This window comes from Lepus europaeus, chromosome 9, assembly GCF_033115175.1.
Source record: "Lepus europaeus isolate LE1 chromosome 9, mLepTim1.pri, whole genome shotgun sequence".
Taxonomy (NCBI): domain Eukaryota; kingdom Metazoa; phylum Chordata; class Mammalia; order Lagomorpha; family Leporidae; genus Lepus; species Lepus europaeus.
Window position 1 is genome coordinate 25756971 of NC_084835.1, and position 24587 is coordinate 25781557.

Genomic DNA, 24587 nt, shown 5'->3' on the forward strand with positions numbered 1-24587 from the left:
GCCGCCCCTCCAGCCCAGGGCCCACGTCCACTGCCTCGGCTCACACCTGGGCCTGCGTGTGAGGAGGTGTGGGCACAGTCTCAGGGGTTGGCATAGTCTAGAACTAGCAGGGCAGCAGGAGCGGAAGGGGGCTTAGCTGGCCTGGAGCCTCTGTCCAGCCTCTGTGGCACCGTGTCTGCAAGGGCAGAGCCCCTGGCCTTGTCTGTTGTCTGTGACTTGGTGTGCGTTGTCCAGGGTGGGGAGGAGGTCAGAGCCAGGGGTCCTCTGATGGCTTGGCCCCTGGCGCCATGGTTTATGGGGTCCCTGTCTTGGGTTGGTCCAGGGGTGATAAACTACTTGGCTCTGTGAAACCGTGCCTTTTAGAATCATTTGTCAGTCCCAGGCATGCATATAGGATTTAGTAGGCTCCTGAACTTTTCCAGCACCTGCCCCTGGGAGTTGTCCTAAGGCCTCCTGGGTCCTCACACTGCTGCCCCCTGCAGTGTGGGGCCCTGCTCAGAGGGTCCTCCCTGTGTCTGCCTCCTCAGCAGAGGTCTGGGAAGTGAAAGAGATGATGATGGGACCAGAGCCAGCCCTGTGGGAGGGAACAGGCCGGAGACAGCTCCCGGGGCCACCCAGGACCAAGCGGGTCAGGGGCTCCGGAGGACTCATTCCACCCTTTGTCCCTCTCTGGCTAGGAGCGGAAGCTGTGTGCCCACCCTCGGCTAGAGATCTATCAGCAAGACCGGATCCATTTCATGTGCCCCCTGGCTCGGCAGGGAGACTTCTATGTGCCTGAGGTGAAGGAGACAGAGCGGAGAAGCCGGGGACTGGTGGAGACCAGTGACACCCCGATGGACGGCACAGGTAGGGAAGGGAAGGGAGTGAGGGTGGGGCTCTGCCTGGAGGCTCCTCCCTATTTGGGTTGGCACCGTGGGTGCCAGACTGTGCTTGGCAAAGGGGGAAGCAGACGTGCCTACCCCAGGACCTACACATAGAGCTGCCCGTTCTGACGTGTGGCTCCACATAGATGTGGATTCCCACTCGTTGCCCCCAGCAACTCGGATACACAGATCCTGCACAGATGCCTTTCCGAGGCATCAGGGGTGCCCTTGGAAACGGCCCACAGACAGCTGGGTGCTCTGAAAGGGGCCGGGGCTGCTCAGGAAAGGAGTCGGGGTGTACGATGGGTATAGATCGGGAAGATGAAGAGGGGAGCAAGGTGTTCTCTTGCCTCCAGTGTGGGACCCCACCCAGAGCCAGCGCTTTCTGTCTACGGAAGAGCAAGCAGGGAGCATGCAGGGGGAGCGGCGAGGGCAGTCTCCTGCCCCTTCCCCCAGAGCCAGCCCACGCCCCTGCTGGCAGCCGTAATGCCCCAGGTCCAGGCCGACAAGCTGCTTGCTTACTCTCGGCCCACCCCCTGCCGTGATCTCTTGTGAGCTGGGCTGTCCCTGAGGGCCTAGCACTGGAGGAGCCCATGACTTCCTGGATTCTTCAGAAGACAGTCTGCCCATTCAGTCTTCAACAGCCAAGGTCAGCCTAGAGAGACATGTGTTGACAGAGGCCGAGGGGGAGGGTGCTGGGAGACAGTCTCTATTCCCTAGGGCCTATGTCCAACACAGTTAACTTCATCTGCCACTTAATTACCTCCATGGGGTACTGCTCCCTTCTGCCCACAGGGCCCCTACTATGGGCACAGAACGTAGCACAAGGTCAGCAGGCCCAGGCAACCCCCGGGGCGGGAAGGAGGAGCACCTTGACCTTCCTGCCACCTCCCTCTGCTGCCTGCCTCCCCCCTCCCTGGCTCACCCACCCAGCTTCCTTCCCTCCCAAACACCACCTGCCAGGGGCGTTGAAGGACTGCCTGGCACCCGGTACAGCTGGCTGCAGCCGCAGCTCCCACACCCCCCAGCTCCTTGGCCCATCCTCCTCCCCCCCAGCCTGCCTGCTCCTTGGTGTGGGGGCCAACCGGTCTACTCTCTTCTGAGAGGGCCTGGCCCAACACCCATAGTGGACTCTGGGTATCCACCCACCAGGTGCACACCCCTTTCTTCCACAGCAGCATGTGGTGGGTTTGTGTGAAGGGTGTCTGACCACCCAAGGTTTGGCCTGGCCCTCTCTGCCTCCCGGCTGGGTCGCAGCTTGGGCTGAGAGGTGACAGGGGGTGATTAGCTGCCTCACGCCTGTTATTACATTGATGTATTATTTAGCTCCAGAGAGGCGATGAATATTTGATCTTGCACTGGCTGTGGGCAGAGCAGGAGGGAGGGCCCAGGGTGAAGGTGGTAGCTTCACACCCCCTGCCCCAGCAGCCCTGGGGATTTATGCATCTCCCTGCCTTGCCTGTCCCCTGGGTAGAGATGGGGGATAGGCTCGGGGCACCGGGGCCTCCTCCTATGTGGACCATGGTGGGACTGTAGCCATGGCACTTCCCTGCCTCTGGCTCCTCTGTCAGAGTGTCCATGTGTCCCCAAGGGGCTGTCATCATCCCAGCATGCCGAGCCCTGGCCTGCAGGAGACTCCTGGACTCCTTCCTCTGATTACTGCTGGCCCAGGAGCTGGGAGGGAGGAAGCAGCCTTCCAGGAAGCAGACAGTCCCAGTGCTGTGGTCTCGGGAGAGCCACTGGGTGGGCGGGTGGATCGAACCCGACAGTTTGATGGGGCTGGGGAGAAGCCGTCCCCTCCCTTTGTGCTGTTCAAGCCTGCACCCCCAGGGTCACTGGTCAGCATTCAAGGAGCGAGGAAGGGGCTGGAATGTCATCCCGGGCTCAGAAGGACCTTGCCATGACTACAAGCTCAGCTCTGCCTCCTTCCGGGACCCCAGTATAAGAAGGGCCCTGGGCCAGCAGCTGGGCACTTCCAGGGCTCCCCTCCCTTCTGCCGATGGGGCCTAGAGGACATCTTCTGGAGGAGCAGACCCCCCTGCCAAACTCCCCACTCCCAACCTAGGCCCCAGCTGAGGCTCAAGGAAAGTTCCAGGCTGAATCCAGAGGCCAAGCAGAACCCAGCTGCGCCTGGCTCGGGAGAGAGGAGCCCCCAGGGAAGCTGGCCCAAAACACACACACACACACACAGGCACACAGGGAAGCCGGCCCAAAACACACACACACACTCACACACACACACACACGGTGTTCAACAGTTGCTCCTCCCTCACTGAGGATGGGCGCACTGCTCTTGTTGCTCCTGGACAGGGCAGATGAAGCGCTGCTTGCTTAGAGGCTGCCATGGGAGTAAGAGGAGCAGGCTGGGGGGTCTGGGCCATCAGCCCAGCTCAGTGCTGTCTGGGGGCTCCTGCCACCAGCAGGTGCTCTCATGGCCCCTCTTTACCAGTGGGAGGTGGGTGGGGTGGTTAAAGATTCCAGGCTAAGCCAGGGAGGGAGGGAGAAAGCCCTTAAAATGCTTCAGCACCCTCCTTCCTTGCAGTGGCCAAATGCCTCAGCCTCTTCTCCAATGGGGCTCAAGGGGGGCCAGAGGCAGGGCCAGCTGCCTTCCTTTCCACATGCGGCTGCTTCTTGGGGTGCTCTGCCAGGGGAGAAGGGCTGGAGAGTGGGTCACCTGGTCCGTTTTGCAGTCCTCGTGCTTTGTGGACAGTGTTTTGTAACTGGCCCTGGACAAGCCCCCCCCCCAGCCTGAAAGGGGTGGAGGGGACACTACTTGGGTCTCTTTGTTCTCCCCTCAGCTCCTCAGCTCCTCACCTCCGGCTGAGTGGCCCTTAATGGGTGTGGGGGCAGGGCAGCAAGCTTTGTGGGAATGCAAGGAGCTGGGGCTAATTCAGGGAAGGGAAAGGAGTGTGCACAGCCAGCTGCTCTCCTCCTTCCCCCATCCCTCGAGCCCCTCTCCCTGGGCCTGATCATTGCTTGCCCCAGCCAGGCCAGAGGGCAGAGGGCAGAGAGCGGCTGGGAGCAGCCTCCTGAGCCGGGGAGGCTATATTATTCATGAGCAGACTGCGCGTGCTGAGCTGGGGGCAGAGCCCCTGCCTTCTCCCGGGAGAGGTGGGGGTCTTGACTAACCTGTGCTCCCTTTTCCCGGGTACAGGAGCAGACACGATGAGTGACACGAGTTCCGTAAGCCTAGAGGTTCGGCCCAGTAGCCGGGAGGCTTCGGCCACCACGCTGTCCCCTGGGGCCAGCAGCCGCGGCTGGGATGACGGTGACACCCGCAGTGAGCACAGCTACAGCGAGTCAGGCACCAGCGGCTCATCCTTCGAGGAGCTGGACCTGGAGGTCGAGGGGCCCTTGGGGGAACCACGGCTCGACCCTGAGGCCAAGCCTGTGGGGGCCACTCCCAGAGCCCAGTACCACTGAGATGGACTAAGAGTAACCTGTGGCCCACACCCTCCCGAAGTACAGTTGCCAAGGAACCGAGCAGGCTGTCCAGCCCTCTTCCTCCTCCACCTCCCGGCCTGGGCTGGGGCTGGGGGTGCCCAGGGAAACTGACTTCCTTGACCCCAGGCTTCTAGCTAAGCCTTCTCCTAACTTACTTTTGGTTCCCAGGGCCAGAGGAGCCTGAGACTATTAGTGGCACCAGCCCTTGGGGCTATTGCCCCTGTTGTATCCTTTTTCAGACTCACATTAGAGCTTCCAGAACCCAGAATAAAGCAGATGTTTTTCTTGTTTCACCTGGATTTGGGTTGTATATTTGTTTGTCAGTTCCACTTTGGGGAGCCTTATGCTGATAAGCCTGGTATTGGCAGGACCCTCTACTCCCCACCCATCCCCCTAGCACAAGGAAAAGAAAGAACATGGCCAGGTACCCTGGGGTCATGGGCAGGGGTATTAGGGGCCCTGCCTGCCCTGCTCTGTGATCCCAGTGGACAGCTGCCCCTGCACTGCACAGGCTACTGCAGAGCAGAGAGAGCAGGACAAGGGCTATGAGCTGAGTGCAGGTGCCCTCCAGGGCTCAGCAGCAGGGAGCTCCCAAGCCTTCCTTTGTCTGCTTGCAAAGGATGCCTTTGTGTCTGTGGCTGTGCTCATGCTGGGACTTCCCCAGCAGGTGAGGACGTCCCTGCTGTGCCTGCCAGTGCCTGTGTGCCTGTGGGTGTGCGCCACGGATGGGCTGTGGGTGGTGGTCCTGGGTGAGTGAGGCTCTGTCCCAGTGAGCATCAGCAAGGGATTGTGGCTGGGCATGCGTTTGTGTGGACGGCTGTGCGGCTCCGTGCCTATGTTGCTGGCTTTGTGTGTCTGTGTATCTGACTGCAGGACTGTATGAGGCAGGATAGCTGGGAGAGTCTCTGGGGACTTTGTCCATGTACAACTTTATGTGCATGACTGTTTGCTCCTGCGTAAAGCTACGTGTTTTGCTGTGTGTCTACCTGTACAGCTATGAACGTTACAGCTGTTTGGCCATGTCCATGGGTACAGCTGTGTGCATGTGGCTGAGTGTGGAAGGGGAGGTACATGTCTGTGTGTGCACAGCTGGCAGTGGTGGCCGCACAGCCGGTGTGTGACTGCACATCCATGCGCTGCAGAGGGACTGTACGGCTTACCTGCTGTGGCCTGCGTCATGGCCTTCTCGGGCTGGTGCTGTCTGTAGCCATGTTTCTGTAGAAAGCCCTGCGCCTTTTAGAGTGTGGCTGCTCTCGCTGTGCAGCTCCTCTCACCTCAGCACCCTCCCGCTGTCAACCCCTCTGCTCCAGGGGCCATCCCGTCGCTCACCTATCCCAGTGAACAGTCGTTCTAAGCCAGCCAGAGAGGGTGAGAGCAGCCGGTGGCAGAGTCAGAACTGGAAGACCACAGGTCTGTCTCCCCAGCCTCGTCTGACAGCTCTAAACCCTCCTCCCCCTGGCACCTCGTCTTCCTTTAACGATTTGGGTTCCTGTTTGTTTGGGTTTGATGCGACTGTTTTGTTTGAATGCTGTGACCTTTTCCAGAGCAGTGGGGTATCAGGTTTCTGTGTCCTGGGAAAAACCCTGTGCTCGGTGGCCGTTGCCTCCGACTGCCACACACACATGTGGGTGTGTGTGCCTGAGGGCCGGGGCTTGGTGCTTCTGTTAGCCCCTATCTGAGCCAGCTTTGCTTCCATTGACACCTGTGGAGAAAAGGGCACCGCCAGGGGGTTGTATGTAGGCTGCTGTGCCTCTTAACCCCTTAGTCCCTTAGCTGATAGTGTGGGCATGTTGGGGGCAGATAGCACAGGTCTGGGGCTGGATCTGGGCACAGGCCCTCTCCCCAAATCCTTCAACACAACCTGGCACAGTAGCTGACCTACCACCCCCTGCCCAGGGGCATCCTTCCCCATCCTGCTGTGAGAGGGAAGAGTCAAGAGCATCTTCTCTGAGTTGTCCTCCTGGGCTCGGGCTCTCACTCCCTCCTACCCAGCAGTCAGTTCCAGGAACCTCCCCCCCCCCCACCTCTCCCCTCCCAGATCCCCCCTGCAGGCCTCAGGAGGGCTGACCCGGGGCCTCTGACCCAGCAGCACCCCTCCCCCCACCCTCGTTGATGTCTCTGCCTTAAATGTGCTTTGTACGTGAGAGCAGGGATTAATGCGTGAGTGTGTGTATGGGAGAGCAATTTGAAAGGTCATCTACAGGAAGGAAGCAGCAGCCCCATTCTGTGCTGACCTCCCCCTCCCCCCACTCTTTTACCCCTAGTGACTCAGGCCCCAGCTTTCACGTGGGGCCTGGCCTGTGGATCAAGCTGCAGTCCTTCGGATGGATGTGAGGACAGGGACAGACTTGTGGCAGCAGGCCAAGCACTCTACCTATCTCCCAAATGCCTCCCCACCTATACCCCAGTGGCACCCCTTGATGCTAGTCAGCTCCTCCGTGCTCGCAGATGGGCATCTGCCGCACTGTGCGCACCTTTTGGGGCTTCCTAACCCCGTGCCCCATGCCCTGTTCTGGCCACCCTCTCGGACGCAGTCCGACTGCAGGGTGGAGGGGGCGGTGAGGCACCTGCTCCAGCGCTGAGCGGGAGCGCCCGGGGATTCAGCACCACGCGGCGGACAGCTCCAGGCTCGGTGGACCCGCGAAGAGCGGGAGCTGTGGGAGGCGCAGGGTGAGGAGCTGGGGGGTGGGGGGGTGAGGCAGGACGGAGAGGTGGGGGCCGGGCTGGGAGCGGGAGACCCGGAGTTGGGAGGAAAGGAGGAGGGACTGGGGGCGGGCCGGGGGCGGGGGCGGGGCGGGCCGCGATTGAAAGCTGCGGGGCGGCCGGGCGGAGCGCGCAGAGCCAGCGAGCGAGCAAGCAAGCTGGAGCTGGATCCCCGCGCCCCCTGCTCACTCCGATTCTCTCCGCGCCAGAGCGGGCGCGCCAGGTAGGGTGAGCCCGTGGTGCCGCGGCTGCTGCCTACCTTTTCAGCCCTGACCCCACGTCCCGAGGCCCCGCGAGCCTTTGAGTTCTGGGCGCCCCGGCCGGGGCGCGCAGACGGCTCTTGGTCCCGGGGAGCTCCGGGGAGCGGGAAGACAGCCCCCGCGTCCCGCCTTTCTTCCCCCGGAGAACGCACGTCTTGTATCGCGCTGCCCGGTTCCTCCTGCTCCGGCGTCCTCCGGTCCTTCTTTCTGTCTGTGCCTCTTTGTCTCAGGCTCTCGGGATCGCTTGCTCCCTGCCCAGATTTTGTGGCCCAGGCCCCCAGCTGCGGGGACTCCAAGGTTCTATCCCTTGCCCTGCCCCTGAGTTTCGGGTCCTGGCCTTCTCTAACCAGCGCTGGCTCCAGCCTCCATCTGGGTCCCTATCCCCATCCGAGGGGGGCTTCACCCCTGCTTCTCTCTCCTGTTTGCTTGGTTGAGCTGCTGCTTTCTGGGTCCACACCTGAGCCTGCCCCAGCCCTGGTACCATAGTGGGGTTGGTCCTGCGGAGCGAAGAGGGCAAACCGGGGGCCCTGGTCTCTGCGGTCAGGACACAGGGCCCTTGAACTTGCGGCTGCCCTTCTTCAGCCTCAGTTTCCTTTCCTGTTTTGAGGAAAGACGTTCATCCCCCTCCTAGCCCTGCCAAGCCTGGTGATTTTAAGAGCCTGTGTGGGGTAGGTGTGTGGGAACGCAACTGGGATGCACAGGAGAGGATGCAGGGTGGAAGAGGCAGGTGGCGAAAGGACTCCTACAGGCCAGGGCCAGCGCGGTCCGGGCCCTGAGGCCAAGCACAGGCAAATTGGGAATGGTGTCTTTCCCCACTGGGTTTGGAGTGAAGGAAGCTCCGAGACACCACGTCTCCAACAGCATCCCGCACAGCCGCCCAGCCTCGGCACTGTTTGGAGAGTCTGACACGACAGATAGCCCTGCCGCTGGCATACACGTTCATGTCTACCTGCCTTGCTGGCCCAGCACCTGTGGCCACTTGGTGCCCTCCCGCTGCCAGCCTCTCCACCTTGCTGTCTTACTCCCGGGGCCTGGGGTCCCTGTCCCTTCCTCAGTCAGGAGACGAGCCAGAGGCTGGAACACTAAGAGTTTCCCCGGGCTCCAGTCTCCCCAGAGGTGGGAGAATGTACCTTAGAGTCTGCTTTCCCTCTGCCTGTGGGCCCTCAAAGAGCAGCTCCTCCCCCCCCCCCCCCCCGGAAATCTGAGGCTCAGGATGGGGACTGGATACCCCTGCCCACCCCAGTTGGTGGCTCTGATGTGGCCTCTGCTGCAACGGCTTTGACCTCCAGGTCCTGAGTGTTTTATACGAGGCCTTGGGTAGCTTGTGATTTGCAGAAAGCTTGGCGCTGGCTGTGGTCTTCTATCCTTTGCCTGGGCCGCTGCCCCCCTGGCTGCCTCCCAGGGCCCATTTGCAGCGCAGATGAGGACAGAGAGGTAGGTTCGGGGGGCATCCCAGGAGCTTCTCAGCCTGGTTTAGTGACACCACCCTGTCCCTGGTGACCTGGGTGAAGGGTGGGAAGTGGCAGAGTCAGAAAGGGCAGTCACTCTCAGGTCCCTCTTCTCCTGTTTGTCTGTCTATCTCTCTGCAGGAGCTGGGTCCCTTCTTCCTCTCTTCCTGTCTGTCCTTCCTGGTCCCTGTTTCCTCCTCTCGTTGCCTTTGCTGCTTCTGCCCTCCTCACCTGGAGACCCAGGTCTGCTGGACCCATCCATCCCCTCTGGGGCCATGGGATCGCTGCTTGGGCTCCTGGCACTGCTGCTGCTATGGGGTGCTGTGGCTGAGGGTCCCGCCAAGAAGGTGCTGACCCTGGAGGGGGACCTGGTGCTGGGCGGGTTGTTCCCAGTGCACCAGAAGGGTGGCCCGGCGGAGGACTGTGGCCCTGTCAATGAGCACCGTGGCATCCAGCGCCTTGAGGCCATGCTTTTCGCACTGGACCGCATCAACCATGATCCCCACCTGCTCCCTGGTGTGAAACTGGGTGCACACATCCTCGACAGCTGCTCCAAGGACACACACGCCCTGGAGCAGGCGCTGGACTTCGTGCGTGCCTCACTCAGCCGCGGGGCCGATGGCTCCCGCCACATCTGTCCCGACGGCTCTTACGCCACCCATGGTGACGCTCCTACTGCCATCACTGGTGTCATTGGCGGCTCCTACAGCGATGTATCCATCCAGGTATGCACCCGAATGGGGTAGGGAGGAAGGCCGGAGGGTGACCCAGAATTCCCATGGGGCAGGGGCTCCCAGACTCCCACGCATTGGAAAAGAGACTAGAAACTTCGCTTCAGTAGCTTTTTACAGACTATGAAAGTGCCCCTGCCACATAACAGGGGTTGTGTTTTAGAGATTGTGCAGGAGAACCACACACATGCACACACTCACACCCCTGATATTGAACAAACCTCAGAGGCTCTGGAGCCAGAGCCCCAGGTGTGAATCCTGGCTCCCCCACTTGCTGGTCGCATGGCCCTGGACATATTGCTTCTCTTTTCTCTGTCTCTGCCTCCCTGTCCTAAAATGGGACTTGGGGCACTTTGTACTTTTAGGTTGGTGATGGAAATGAGTGGAGTGGTGTCTCTCAGAGGTCCTGGATGTCACAAGGGCACAAGAGGCCTGGCTGCTGTTATCATTAACTCATTTCATAAATGGGGAGACCGGGGATCAAAGAGAGGCAAAAGGGAGATGAGAAATCAGGGCTGTCAGCTAGGGGTCTCCTAATTTGTCAGATCACTTCTCCCTGGGTGGGACAGAAGAGAATGGGGAGAAGCCAGCAGTGGGCCAGGGAAGAGCAACAGGGTGGGGGAGCCAGGAAGGAGAGAAGCAGAGTGTGTGTGTGTGTGTGTGTATGGGGGTAACTCAGGTACTGGGTGGAGGGTGCAGGATTTGAGCGAGTGAGAAGGTAAAGAAACCTGGCCCCCATCTCCTGCTCTCCCACAAGGTCTAAGCGCAGAGGGCCCTGTTGCTCAGCTTCAGCACATGGTGTCTGTTCAGCTGATGTCCCTTTGTTGCCCCCTGAGCACACCTGGCTGCTTTGGTCTGGGTTCTCGCCTCTCATCCATATCCTCAGCCGCTGGGTGCCCAGAAGAGGAAGATGAGGCCAGGGCTGGGATCAGGGCTGGGAGCCAGGGCAGGGCCTTTTGCTGCGCCTCAGCTTGTTTTAGGAGGCTGACTGAGGCCACTGCCACCAGGGGAGGGTGCAGGACCCCGACCTGTGATGCTTGTGTAGAAGAAATGGGGCAGAAACAGGAATCTGAACCATGAGGTCAGCCTCTGGCCTGGGATTGGGGAAGCCTGGCTACTGCCCCTGCTGTTGGGACTGGATCGGCTGTCCCGCTAGACTCAATTCCTAGAGAACTGAGGTGGCAGCGTCGACAGATGTGACTGTGTCAGCAGCATCTGCAGTCCTGGCTGGGGCTGGGGACAGGTGGGCAGCCTCCTACTGTCTGACGTCCACAGGGGTCTCCACAGCTCTCCAGGGACTTGTCTCCAGGAGCCCATTTAGCTCCTGCCCACCCCTGGTGGTCCCCACTCCTCAACATCAGCCTACTTTTTCCTTGTCCTGGTGAGCACCAGCAGGTCTTTATCCTTAGGAGCCTATCTCACTGACCCCTCCTCACTCCTGCCCTCTCTCTGGCTCACATCCCTGTCATCTTCCAGACGCGAGCACGGCGGCCTCCCATACACCGTCATCTTTATTCCCTTAGCAGCTTTACAAGGCTGAGATGAGAAACTGGTCAGGGACCGGAGGATGGGAGACAGGGTGCGAGGCAGTCAGTTCCGGAACAGGGAGCCTTGTCTATTTCAGCTTCGGGCATCCAGCGGAGATGAGGTCTTAGGTCTTCCAGGGTAGTGGGAATCTCCTGTGGGTCAGGGGGGAGATTTTTCCTGGTTTCTCCATCTTCCGATCAGGATTGACTCCTGCCCCCAGACAAGTAGAGAGCTTGGGTGCCCTGAGCGTCTCACATGCCACCCGGTGCCTCCCTGTGCTCCTGCTGCAGCCAGGTAGCAGCCTCTCTCCAGCCCAGTCTTCCCATAGCTCGCTGCCCTGGGCCTCAAGGATGGTAGCAGAGGGATTAAGATGTGGCTGAGAACCCGAGTGCCTGGGCCCGGTTCTCCTTCCTGGCCTTCCAGAAGACTCCTTCACCCCCTGGGGAGAGCCTCATCAATCAGGACGCAGGCCTGCTGAGCAACCGAAGCCTCAGGGCTGACCTTGTGGACACTCGACCCCAAGGGCTGCTAGATGCATCTGCCTCTGCTATTTGACCTGGCCCCTGACCACTGCCCTTCCTGCCCCTCCCCCAGGTGGCCAACCTCCTGCGGCTCTTTCAGATCCCACAGATCAGCTACGCCTCCACCAGTGCCAAGCTGAGCGACAAATCCCGCTACGACTACTTTGCCCGCACAGTGCCCCCTGACTTCTTCCAAGCCAAGGCCATGGCTGAGATTCTCCGCTTCTTCAACTGGACCTACGTGTCCACTGTGGCGTCCGAGGGTGACTATGGCGAGACAGGCATCGAGGCCTTTGAGCTGGAGGCCCGCGCCCGCAACATCTGTGTGGCCACCTCGGAGAAGGTGGGCCGTGCCATGAGCCGGGCCGCCTTCGAGGGTGTGGTGCGGGCCCTGCTGCAGAAGCCCAGTGCCCGCGTGGCCGTCCTGTTCACACGGTCCGAGGACGCCCGGGAGCTGCTTGCTGCCACCCAGCGCCTCAATGCCAGCTTCACCTGGGTGGCCAGCGATGGCTGGGGGGCACTGGAGAGCGTCGTGGCGGGCAGCGAGGGGGCTGCCGAGGGCGCCATCACCATTGAGCTGGCCTCCTACCCCATCAGTGACTTTGCCTCCTACTTCCGCAGCCTGGACCCCTGGAACAACAGCCGGAACCCCTGGTTCCGGGAGTTCTGGGAGCAGAGGTTCCGCTGTAGCTTCCGGCAGCGAGACTGTGCAGCCCACTCTCTGCGGGCTGTGCCCTTCGAGCAGGAGTCCAAGATCATGTTTGTGGTCAACGCCGTGTACGCCATGGCCCATGCGCTGCACAACATGCACCGCACCCTCTGCCCTAACACCACCCGCCTCTGTGACGCCATGCGGCCGGTCAACGGGCGGCGCCTCTACAAGGACTTCGTGCTCAATGTCAAGTTTGACGGTAATAGTGCTGGCCAGTGGCCATCAGATGATGGGGAGCAGGACTTCAGAAAACATAGCATAGTGTGAGTGGAGGACCCGGCCAGCCAGCAGGGCAGAGAGGACTCCCACTGGAGCCGGGGCTGAGCAGTGAGCAGACCTCTGCTCCTTTGAGGGTCTCTGGGCCCAGCCTGGGCCTTGCCTGTCTTGCCAGAGGTGGAGACCAGGGGACCCCAAGCCCATTCTCAGCAACGAGAGTCACATTCGTGCTTGAGGGTAAACGTCAGGACAGCCTTTCACAGGCAGACGCAATGTCTACTCCTAACCCCGAGTCCACCCCAGGTCCGGGTCGTCTCACAGTATAAGGGCCAGCTTACAGGAAAACGAGCGCCTCAGGATCGTCACCAACTCCAGCCGTGAGAGGGGGCTGGGGCTGACAGGGCTCGTAAGCACCAGCCCAGGGTTAACACAAGCAATGCAGTTTGTCCCTCGGTGTCTGTTGGGGGTTGGTCCCAGGACCCCCGAGGATACCAAAATCCATGGATGCCCACATCCCTTGCAGCCAGTGGTGTGGTTCTGGTGTATAAGCTACACTTATCCTCCCTTATACTTGAGATCATTTCCAGATGAATACCTCAAACAGTATAAATGCTAAATAAGTTGTTAGAGAATAATAAGAGAGGAAAAAAGCCCATGCATGTTCAGTGCATGCAACTATAGTAGTTCTTACAGAAGTTCTCAAAGTCTCACCTCTCTGGTGGGTTGCGTCCTTGGCTTTGGGGCCTGCAGCTGCAGAGGGCTGACTCATCCCGATCAGACTGGCATTCCAGAGTTTCCGCTGGAGTCAGGGGTTAGGGCTGGAGTTTGGGATCTGATTGAGCTGATGTTGGAGCAAAGCTAAATTCCATCTGCTGGCTTGCGTGGAATTGACAGCAGGGCTGGAGACGGATTTTGAGAACTCTGAGGCTGAGTTGGAAAATGTAGGGCCTTGAGCAGGGAGGACTTGAGTTTGATTTCAGGCTGTCCCACTCACCGTGGGGCCAGAGGCCTGTCATCCTCTCTCTCGAACCCTGATTTCTCCCTGGGACCTGGGATTGTGGGGGAGGACTGCCGTGAGGCTTCGCCGGGATGGACAGAGAGCACTCTCTGATGAATAGCCGTGACTACAGGTGGCCCTGGGGATCGGGACTTGGTCTGCACTGGGATTAGGGTGGAGATCGGTGGAGGCTGGAGCTGGGAGGTGATTGCTGGTAAGGCTGGATCCGAGGTGGGCTTCACTTTGGGTTCTCTGCATTAAGTCTGGTGGGAGAGCTCCAGGGTCTGTCATGATAAAGTTAGCATTTGGGGCCTGGATGGCACAGTGTTGGAGATGGGGCCCGAGGCTGGGTTTGGTGAGCCATGGCTAGGGACTGGTGCAGGGACTCGGTGTGTGGAGATGCCTGGCCTTGAAGACTGGAGTTACGTTTGGGGTTCAAGGGTGGCGAGGGTTGGGGTTTGGTGTTTGAGCTTGGGGACAGGATTTGTTGGACCTTCTCATTTAGAAAAATGGCTGAAGCCAGGACTGGCTTTAGCGTGGGGTAAGGACCGGAAAGGCTGGAGGGGGCCTGGTCTCTGGGGCGTGGGTTCTGTTTTAGGGTGAGGGTTGAGGTCGCCTCTGAGTAGCCCCCCATCCAACACTCTCTTCCTTCTCTGCCCCCTCCCAGCTCCCTTCCGCCCGGCTGACACTCACAATGAGGTCCGCTTCGACCGCTTTGGTGATGGCATTGGCCGCTACAACATCTTCACCTACCTCCGGGCAGGCAGTGGGCGCTACCGCTACCAGAAGGTGGGCTACTGGGCAGAAGGCCTCACCTTGGACACCAGCCTCATCCCCTGGGCCTCCCCCTCCGCAGGGCCCCTGCCTGCCTCTCGCTGCAGCGAGCCCTGCCTGCAGAATGAGGTGAAGAGCGTGCAGCCCGGTGAGGTCTGCTGCTGGCTCTGCATCCCGTGCCAGCCCTATGAGTACCGGCTGGATGAGTTCACCTGTGCTGACTGCGGCCTGGGCTACTGGCCCAACGCCAGCCTCACCGGCTGCTTCGAGCTGCCCCAGGAGTACATCCGCTGGGGCGATGCCTGGGCCGTGGGACCTGTCACCATTGCCTGCCTGGGTGCCCTGGCCACGCTGTTTGTGCTGGGTGTCTTTGTGCGGCACAATGCCACGCCGGTGGTCAAGGCGTCAGGCCGGGAGCTCTGCTACATCCTGCTGGGTGGCGTCTTCCTCTGCTACTGCATGACCTTCATCTTCATCGCCAAGCCCTCCACGGCGGTGTGCACCTTACGGCGCCTCGGCCTGGGCACCGCCTTCTCTGTGTGCTACTCAGCCCTGCTCACCAAGACCAACCGCATTGCGCGCATCTTTGGGGGGGCCCGGGAGGGTGCCCAGCGGCCACGCTTCATCAGTCCCGCCTCACAGGTGGCCATCTGCCTAGCGCTCATCTCGGGCCAGCTGCTCATCGTGGCCGCCTGGCTGGTGGTGGAGGCACCGGGCACGGGCAAGGAGACAGCTCCCGAACGGCGGGAGGTGGTGACGCTGCGCTGCAACCACCGTGACGCCAGCATGCTGGGATCCCTGGCCTACAATGTGCTGCTCATCGCGCTCTGCACGCTGTACGCCTTCAAGACGCGCAAGTGCCCCGAGAACTTCAACGAGGCCAAGTTCATTGGCTTTACCATGTACACCACCTGCATCATCTGGCTGGCTTTCCTGCCCATCTTCTACGTCACCTCCAGCGACTACCGGGTGAGCCACCTGCCACAGGAGTGGGAGGGCAGGGAAGGTGGGGACTCAGGTTCCTGGTATCTCATTTAATCTACCGATAGCTGTGAGGGCCCCCCCCCCAGGGGAGGGGTGGGACTGAATGGGGCCAGGCAGGAATGCTGGGGAGATGAGGAAGCAGGATTAGAGTGGAGAAGAGATTTCCCAACCTAGATGTCATCACCTAGCGTGGGAGATGGGGGTGCAGAAATACGTCCCAAGGAGCAGAGGCTCTGCCCTTCTCCACTGAAGGGCTGGCAGAGGAGGGGTTAAGAGATGCAACTGAGGAGGTAGCAATGGTGTAATGAAGAAGGGTGGGAGAGGGGATCGAGGAGCCGAGGCTGAGAGAGGTTAAAGCAGGCAAGACTGCATCCCCGCTGCTGCTCCCAAGCAAATTTGGTTCCAACTGGCACTGACTGTGCCCCTGGGTCTCTCCACAGCTGCAAAGGGCGACGCCCACTGGGACAGGAGGGTCAGGAAAGGGCTCTCCGAGCAGACGACAGGTGGCTGAGCACCACATGATAAGAGGGCGCCCTTGGCTAATCCTCATGACTCCAGAGTCAGTGCCACACCAGGAAACAGAGACTCAGGACGTTCAATCACTTGGCCAAGGTCACTCAGCTGGAGAATGCAGAGCAGGATCTGAACTGATGATCTTGACCATGAAAGGGACAGGAAAATGGAGGGAAAAGCCTCAACAATGGCCCTTTCTCCAGCATGGAGCAGAGAGGCGGTGACACTGCTAGGGTCCACAGACCGCTGGGCTTGGCTGCTCTGCTTGCACCTGCTGGGCCACCTGCTTGGGTGCTGAAGGCCAGGATGGGGGAGGGAACCGGCTCTGACTCAGCTTGCATTTGCATATGATTTACATTTGCATGCCAATCATAAGTGGCTAAGGACTCACCCAAGACATGCACATATATACACACACTGCCCACCAATACATGTGCACACACATACTGGTGCACAAGCACGCACATAGCAGCCCTCATGCAGACACACACATGTGCACACATGCTTCCCTGTCTATACATGCACCCATACCAGACAGCCCACATTCACACCACACATACCACACTCCTGTACACACTAAGCACTTCATACCCACACCCACACAGAGATACGGGCACCCCCATGCATGCACTCCATACCTGTGTCCCCCTATACACATGCATACTCTGCAGGTGAACAGGCTCCCCTGTATGTTCAGCCCCACAGCTGGAACTCTGCTCTCCCTGAGAAAACAGTGCAGGCCGACACTGGGACTGGGCCCCATCTTCCTAGAAATCCTCCATGGGGCTTGGCAAGTGGACCCCAAACCCGGTAATGGACTCTTTACAGGCTCCCCGACTCCCTCCCTGACAGCCCAGAAAGGGGGCTCCTAAGACCAGGCCCAGGCCTTTGGGGCAGGCTCTTGCGTGACCTGGGCCTGCTCACCCACTGGGCCACTGCAGGTGCAGACCACCACCATGTGCGTGTCGGTTAGCCTCAGCGGCTCCGTGGTGCTCGGCTGCCTCTTCGCACCCAAGCTGCACATCATCCTCTTCCAGCCACAGAAGAACGTGGTCAGCCACCGGGCGCCCACCAGCCGCTTCGGCAGTGCTGCTGCCAGGGCCAGCGCCAGCCTCGGCCAAGGTCAACATCCTAAGCAGCCCTCTCCACCTGCACCCCCGCCGCCCACCTAGCTCCTCAGGCTGGCTGAGATCCCTCTGCGGGGGGTGGGGGGGTTTGGGGGGGGACTGACGGCCCCGGCCAGGAGAGGACGGGAGGGGCTGCTTTCCCTGTTGCCTGCCTGCTCTCTCTGGAGACCTCAGGGTCATCCCCGCCATCGGGCTTCCTTTCCCCAGGGTCCGGCTCCCAGTTTGTCCCCACCGTTTGCAACGGCCGCGAGGTGGTAGACTCAACGACGTCATCGCTCTGAAGCCCCCCGTAGTGCTGCCCTGACACAGCTGCTCCCGGCACCCAGCATAGATCTGCGTCCAGGGCCAGGAGGAAGTTGGCTGGAGCACTGCAATAATGCCCACCCCATGCCCGCCCCCAGAGTCACTGCCTCCTGCTTGCCCCAACCCTTCGGAGTCCGAAGTCGGGGTCCCTGGCCTGGGAGCCCCTGCAGCGGTCACAGGTGCCCTTGCAGCCGTTCCCCTCCCTGCCCTGTCCAGGGCTCCCAGGGGAGCGAGCCAGGGTGCACTGCCCCAGAACGGGCTGGCTGAGGACGGCAGGCCCCAGCCCCCAGTCAGCAAAGGTGCTTCCAGCCCAGTCCTTCCCCTAGGGCCTTTTTAATTTTTTATATAAGTTACTCTGGGGTGGGGAGGGTGGTAATCGTGCGGGCCATTCCTCCCCCGGCACAGTAGCTTGTCCTGTGGTTTATTTTGTATTATCTGTAAATAAACAGTCTTTATTTAAAAAAAAAAATCACTCTTTGCCCTTGACCCAGGGGGCCCCTTGCAGCCACCACGACCTCCCGATCTTCCTTCCTCTAGGATCTGTTGGCTCTGCACTGTGCCTGACGATAGGACCGGGAGGTGGAGAGGAACAAACCGCCCAAGGCTGTCCGGGGCTGAGGTATCAGCAGACAGGCTCAGCTGGCTGGCCCTGCAAGGGTTTCCCCGAGGCTGTCCTTGGGGACTGGGGACAGCGTGGGCGTTGATGGGACGGGAGGGAGGGGGCAGCAGACTGTGGCCCCAAGGAGCGGCCAGCCTGCCTGCCTGCCTGCCACTGGAGGAGCCACTGGTCCGTGAGCAGCCAGGCTGTGCGTTCGGTGCAGAGGGAACCAAGGGACGGATTGAGGCCAAACGCTGCCTGTTCACAGGGCACGGACAAGCCTGGGGGTAGGGGTGGGAGCAGCAGGGAGCTGGAAGCCTGTAGGAAGTCGGGGTGGGGGCGCCCAGCGCCCTTAGGGGCAACACCCTCCTTTACCGTTTGGGCTTCACCAGCAGAGGGCGCCAAGGCACAGCCTCGTTCTCACGGTCTGGTGGCAACAGCTGCCCTCGTGTGGCCTAGAGGGCGGTAGGCGCCCAACCAAAGAACCTAGGGGTTTGGGGGCCCAGGTAGTTCAGAGAGGCGTGGTCCTGCGTCAGCAGGGGGACAGGTCAGGGACATTTGTTATTTTCAGGTGAACTCGTTTGCATGCACAGACTGGCAAGGCTCTGGAAAATAAGGTTAACAATTTAAAAAGTGGCAAAAAAAAAAAAAAAGAAAAGAAAAAACAAAGGGATGGGAGTGGCTTTTCCTCCAGCCAACATCTGGGATGTGAGGATGACCGAGAAAATCTAGAAGGCCTGATTGGATTTGAATGTCATCAACCATGAATACTGTCCCACACAACATTTGGGATAGACTGACACTAAAGTGGCGTGTTCTCCGACACTCAGACTTTCCTCCGCTGACTGTGGCGGCCCCATTGCCATGGTCTCTGTTCCAGCTGCCTGGCCCCAAATAGCACAGGCCTGGATGCAGTTCCTGGTGGCCAGGTGCAGGGCGTGGTAGTCCAGGGGCCAGCGCTGGCCCCCGCCTCCGCTATGTTTTCTTGCTCTTCCTTGGCCACCTTTGGCTACCTGAGTCCCCAGTCCCTGGTCAAAGCCAGATGGGGCTTTAATCCCTTGCCCCTAAAAAGCAACACTGTGCATTCCTTGAAGTGGTGGTGACCTTGGTCACAGCTAGGAAGGTACCGGGTTGCTCTGGGAAGGGGCTCCTTCGCTCCCTGGCCCACGTCTCCAGGGACCAGCCAGGGCTCTGGGGCAGGAGGTGGGTGAGGAGGCCCTCAGCACCTCGCACCTGCCCACCTCGCCCGCCCTTGCAGAGCAAACTCCATGCTCCCTGTCCCGAGCACTTGGCAGCCCCACCCCTGCATGCATAGTGCCCATCCTGTGTTACGTGGGCAGCCCCTCACAGCGCTGTGGGCCCTGGCTCCTCAACTCCTGGTCCTCCCCACTGCCGCAGAGACCCAGCTCCCCAGCTCACCAACCCGAGTGCCCCTCCTGGTCCTGGGGGCCTGGCTTGTGCTCCCACCCCTAACCCCCAGCACCATCATCTGGGTCTCTGGAAGACATAACAGTTCTGCCTGGGACAGGGATGGGGGCACGGAGACCCCCATTCTGTCTGCTTATGTTAGAGAGCCGTGCCCCTTCTGGAGCCAGGACCGGAGACGCCCAGGATCTGGTCGGGTCCTCCTGGTGACCCCACTGGCCCTGACTGGAATGGCCAGGTTGCTTTGCTCGGGCAGCCAGAGTTTACACGGAGGCCCAGGTCTTTCTCCATGGCATTGTTAAAGGACCTGCTCAGCCCCCCTCCCATCCTGTCCCCTGTCCCTCTGAAAATTGAAGAGTGGTCCCTAGCCTGTCAGGGCTGAGGCGGGGGTGGGCTGGCTCTCTTGTACTCAACCATGGGTCCCGGTGGCCTGGGTGAAGGTGGTTCCAGCTGTTCTGCTCCCTGCCCCCCAGTCCAGGGAGGTGGGCACGGGCTTGTCATCAAGGCAACATGCGAGCCCTGTCCAGGAGTGCACCCTGGAGACAGGACATCTGAGTCCAAGAGGAAGCTGCTGATGTGCTGTGTGGAGCGGTGGGGGACAAGAGGTAGGCATGACCTGGAGCTGGGAGCAAGAGACCCACGCTCGCCATCCCGGGAGTCCTGGGAGGGGGCCTCCCCAGAGCCACCCTCCTGCTATCGCCCCATCCCACCCTGGCTGCTCGGACTGCTGCGCCTGGCAGGTGGGGAGGGTGGGGAAGGGGGCATTCCTCAGAGTCTCAGAACCCCAGAGTCTACAAAGGCCCCCACCCCAGGTTTTGGCAGGAAAAGGAAAGAAACCCGGCGCCGCTCCTCCTGTGGGCCAGAGGGGTTAAGAGATGGGACGCCCTGGGGGCGCCCGGGGAGAGGGAGGAAGGTGGTGGGGAGGAGAGAGACCTGCAGGCTTCAGCCCCCGAGGGCTCTCGCCAAGATGCCAGCTTTTTTACAATAGAAAAATGGCTTTATTCTTCTGTGCAGACAGTGCCAGCTCCCTCTAAACAGCACCAGCATTGCCAAAAAACACAGAAAGAAAATACAAGTATAACCTCCAGCCTCGTGGTGCACAAAGAACCATCGTCAGCATTTCTGGTGCAGCACGCGAGACAGGTTTCCATGCAGTTTTACAGAGAAGGGAGATGGAAATACTTTCATCAAAACGGGATCATCCCATATGCCTGGCTTTTTTTTTTTAGTGAAGGTCTAATTTTACTTGACTCTAATTGAAGAAAATGAATGTGAAGTAAAACTGAATAAATTCTTCAGCCTCGCAGTCACTGCTTCACCGCAGAAGGTATTCTCTCTCTAGAGCGCTCTACGCGGAGCGTGAGAGACGGACCGACCCTGAGAGGCAGGCATTCCTGCCCTCCCAGGGCCGCTGAGGAGAGCTGACCAGTTGTCCATCTTCTTGCAGCCCGAATGGGAGGGCTCATTGCCTAGGGAAAGCGCGTGGTTGAGGTTTGGGTGCTGAATGGCCCCCAAAGGCCCCATGTGTTTAAAGTTTGGTCCCCAGTATCTTATGTGAATGGCACGAGGAGGGGGAAATGCAGTCCCATGCTGGTGTCTGAAGGTGTGGCCTTTGGGAAACGGTTGGACTGGGGCACTAGGGTGCAGCCCCCGAGGTAAGTGCTGGTGGCTTTGTGAGCAATCGCACGCACAGACGCTCCCGCCTGCCATGTGATGCTCTGGCCCAGCTCGGGCTCCACAGCAAGCACACCAGCACCAGGTGCCGAACCAGTGGGGCCGCCCAGTCCTGGCCTGCGAATGTCCCAAACCGTGAGTGAACATTAACCTCTTCCTTGCTTCAGGTGGGAACAAAAAGCTGGCCGAGGAGCCGTGATCCGGGCCAGTGGCTGTGAACACTGCCCCCGGCCCTGGAACTGTGGGCCGTGCGCCCGTCATTGAGGCACTGCAGCCACACACAGACAGGGTGGTCCGCACACCCTGGAGGAAGGGCCCTTGCTGCAACCTACTATGTTCACTTAGCTCCTGAATCTTTCCTGGAGTTGTATAGTTTTTACTTTTACATTTGGATGTGCGATGAGATGGGGTCGGTATTAATTTTCTCTCAGTGGCTACTATTCAGGTTTCCAGCACCCTTGGTTAAAAGTCTCTCTTTTTCCACAACTGAATTGTATTGGCTTCCTTGCCTTATCAATTGACCATCAATCAGTGGTTTTGTTTCTGGATTCTGTTACGTCTTACTGCGACTTGTTTATCCTGAAAGGCGTCACACTGGGTTAACTACACTGCAGCTTTTGAGTAAATCTTTGTTTAAAAATTTTATTTATTTATTTAAGAGGTAGAGTTAGGGAGGGAGAGAGAAACGGAGGGAGAGAGAGAGGTCTCCCATCTGCTGGTTCACTCCCCAAATGACTGCAATGGCCAGAGCTGGGCCAGTCCAAAGCCAGAAGCCAGGAGATTGTTCCTCGTCTCCCACGTGAGTGCAGGGGCCCAAGCTCTTGGGCATCTTCTGCTGCTTTCCCACGTGCCTTAGCAGGGAGCTGGATTGAAAGAGGAGCAGCCGGGACACAAACTTGTGCCCATGTGGGATGCCGGTGCCACAGAAAGAGGTGTAGCCGGCTTTGCCACAGCACCGGCCACTTGAGTAAATCTGGAGATTGGGGAGGAAGTCCTCCAATTTTATGTTTTTTTTTTTTTAATGATTGTTTTTGTTGTTCTAGTTTGAATATTTCAAATATATAGTCAACGTATTTCAAAATTTTAGAATCACCCTTTCAAGTTTTACTTAAAACATCTGTAGAAATTTTGAGACTGCATTGAAGTCAACTTGTGAAAAACTGTGATCTTAACAATATTGTCATTTAATTCATGAATTTGGCATATGTTTCATACAGTTCAGTCTTTCTCATTTCTTTCAGCAATGTTTGTAGTTTTTAGTGTAGGAGTCTTACAGTTAGGTTAGTTGTTCCTATTCCTAGGCATTTTTTTTTTTATGCTATAATAGGGAATGATTTTTTAAAATTCTTTTTTATTTTTAGTCTTTTATTTGAAAGGCAGAATGACAGAGAGAAAGACAGACAAAGAGAGATCTTCCAATTGCTGGCTCCCTCTCCAAATGCCTGCAACAGCCAGAGCTGGGCCAGACAGAAGTCAGGAACCCAGGACTCAACCTAGGTCTCCCATGTGGGTGGCAGGGACCCAACCACTTGTGCATTATCTGTTGCCTCCCAGGGTCTCCATTAACAAGAAGTTAGAATGGGAAGCAGCACACAGACTCCAAGCCAGGCTCTCGGCTGTGGGATGTGGCACCCAGCTGGCAGCTACACTGCTGTTCCATAATGTTCACCTCTGGGAAATTACTCTGTAAAATATTTCATTTTCTAGCATGTTGTTAGCATATAAAAATTTACTTGGAGCAAGATATTTGACTTAGTGCTTAAGGCGCTGGAGTTCCATGTCAGAGTACCTGGTTTCAAGTCTCAGCTTTGCTCCCAAGTCCAGCTTACTGCTCAAACACACCCTTGGAGGCTCAAGTGACTGGGTCCTGTCACCCACATGGGAGACCTGGGTTGATCCTGGCCCTGAGCTTCAGCTTAGCCCAGCCCCAGCCTTGGAAGGTATTTGTGTGTGGAGTGAACCAGTGAACGGTGAATGAAAGTCCCCCCCACCACCACCACCCCTCTCTCTGTCAAGGAAAAAAATATATAGAATTGAGTTTTGAAGTTGTGGGACATTACACAAGACCATTTTTTTTATCCCCTCACCATAGCTCCGTGTGTGTGTGTAGTGAGATCTCACTTAGCACTTGGTCAAGGCTACAACACCCCATTACTCACCAGCGCTTATTCTGTCCCACGGCACCTGCGTTCCTCAGCCCACACCTCGCCACTTCCGCCCTCCGTTCCCTGGCAACCACCGTTTCCTCTGTGCTTCTGTGTTTTGACCTTTTTAGATCCCGCATGTAAACGACACAGGACTTGATCTCAGGCACCTGAGGTGGTATGCGGGGATCTCAAGCGGTGACCTAATCCGCTCCACCAGGACACCTGCTTCCATCCGTACCGTTTTCCATGGCGACCGCATCAGCATTGCTACCGACAGGGTTACAGGGTTCTCCTTCCACACGCCAGCCGGCACTCGGTGTCCTTTGTCTTTCTGATCATGGTGCTGTGATGTCTCACCGTGGCTTTTGTTCGCATTTTTCTGGTGATTAGTGATGTTGACCAGCTTTTAATTTCCCTGTTGGCCATTGTATGACTTCATTTGAGAAATGTCTACTCATGTCCTTTGCCCATTTTTAGATTGGGTTGTCGCTGTTGTGTTGTTTGCATTCCTTAGATCTTTTGGATATTAACTCCATATTAGGTGTATGGTTTGCAAATGTTTCCTCCCATTCTGGAGATTGTCTCTCCACACTGGTGGTTAATTTTTAATATAATTCCACTGACAGGTCCAGTGCCATGGCTCACTTGGTTAATCCTCCACCTGCAGAGCTGGCATCCCATATGGGCGCCGGGTTCTAGTCCCGGTTGCCCCCTTCCAGGCCAGCTCTCTGCTGTGGCCCAGGAGTGCAATGGAGGATGGCCCAAGTACTTGGGCCCTGCACCCCATGGGAGACCAGGAGAAGCACCTGGCTCCTGGCTTTGGATCGGCGCAACATGCTGGCCATAGCAGCAATTTGGGGGGTGAACCAACGGAAGGAAGACCTTTCTCTCTGTCTCTCTCTCCCACTGTGTATAACTCTACCTGTCAAATAAAAAAAATATGTAATTCCACTTGGGACTAAGAATATGTATTGTATGACTTCAATTGCTTTGAGTTCTTATTTATTGTTTTATAGCCCAGAATATGATTTACTCCAGTGACTGCTCCGCTGCTACAGAAATTAACTGCTCTACCATAGGCACTGCAGTTAATGCTCTGTGCTTTCTACTCAGATGCAGGTGACAGTAGTGGTTTTCACTCTTGTGTATTGGCATTTTATTTATTAATGACTGAGCAGAGAACATTAAAATCACAAATTCTGATTCTGGATTTGTCTATTTCTGCTTTTGGTTTTGCCTGTTTTTTGGAGCCATAAACATGTTGAGGATTTTTGTGTCCTCCTTACAAAGTGGACTTGTGAGTTGTCAGTCATTAACTGTAGTTACAGTTCTTGCCTTGGAATTGAAGAAGTCTGATTATCTATATAGTTACACCAACTTTTTGTTGATTATTGGTTGGGTGGTCTAGCTTACTCTACTGTTACTCTTTCAATCCATCTGTGACTATATTTAAAATGTGTCACTTGAAAAATGTATTTATTTGACAGGCAGAATGACAGGGACAGAGAGAGACTGATTCTCCATCTGCTGGTTCACTCCCCACATGGTTGCAATGACCAGGGCTGGTCCAGGCCGAAGCTGGCAGCCAGGAACTCCGTCTGGGTCTCCACATGCGTGGCA

The 24587-nt window shown here is 58.1% G+C and overlaps 2 protein-coding genes across 4 annotated transcripts in view; both read left to right on the plus strand.

The window, feature by feature from the left end:
• The window catches only part of TEX264 (testis expressed 264, ER-phagy receptor), a 28607-nt gene extending 24001 nt beyond the window's left edge, over window positions 1-4606 (plus strand). For both annotated transcript variants that reach the window (XM_062200993.1, XM_062200994.1), the window contains exons 5-6: window positions 678-846; window positions 4018-4606. In XM_062200993.1, the coding sequence (XP_062056977.1) occupies window positions 678-846; window positions 4018-4286 (438 nt within the window). In that variant the 3' untranslated portion in view covers window positions 4287-4606. The remainder of the gene's footprint in view (window positions 1-677; window positions 847-4017) is intronic.
• Window positions 4607-8379: 3773 nt separating this feature from the next.
• Window positions 8380-17536, plus strand: GRM2 (glutamate metabotropic receptor 2). Of its 2 annotated transcripts, XM_062200165.1 has the most exons (6): window positions 8380-8704; window positions 8860-9443; window positions 11571-12408; window positions 14090-15165; window positions 16635-16815; window positions 17028-17536. In XM_062200165.1, exons 2-6 carry the CDS (start codon window positions 8994-8996, stop codon window positions 17099-17101), a joined length of 2619 nt encoding a protein of 872 aa, XP_062056149.1. In that variant the 5' UTR covers window positions 8380-8704; window positions 8860-8993; the 3' UTR covers window positions 17102-17536. The 2 variants fall into 2 exon arrangements, with proteins under 2 accessions (XP_062056149.1, XP_062056148.1); XM_062200164.1 differs by having other exon boundaries at window positions 8380-9443.
• The last annotated feature ends 7051 nt before the right edge of the window (window positions 17537-24587 follow it).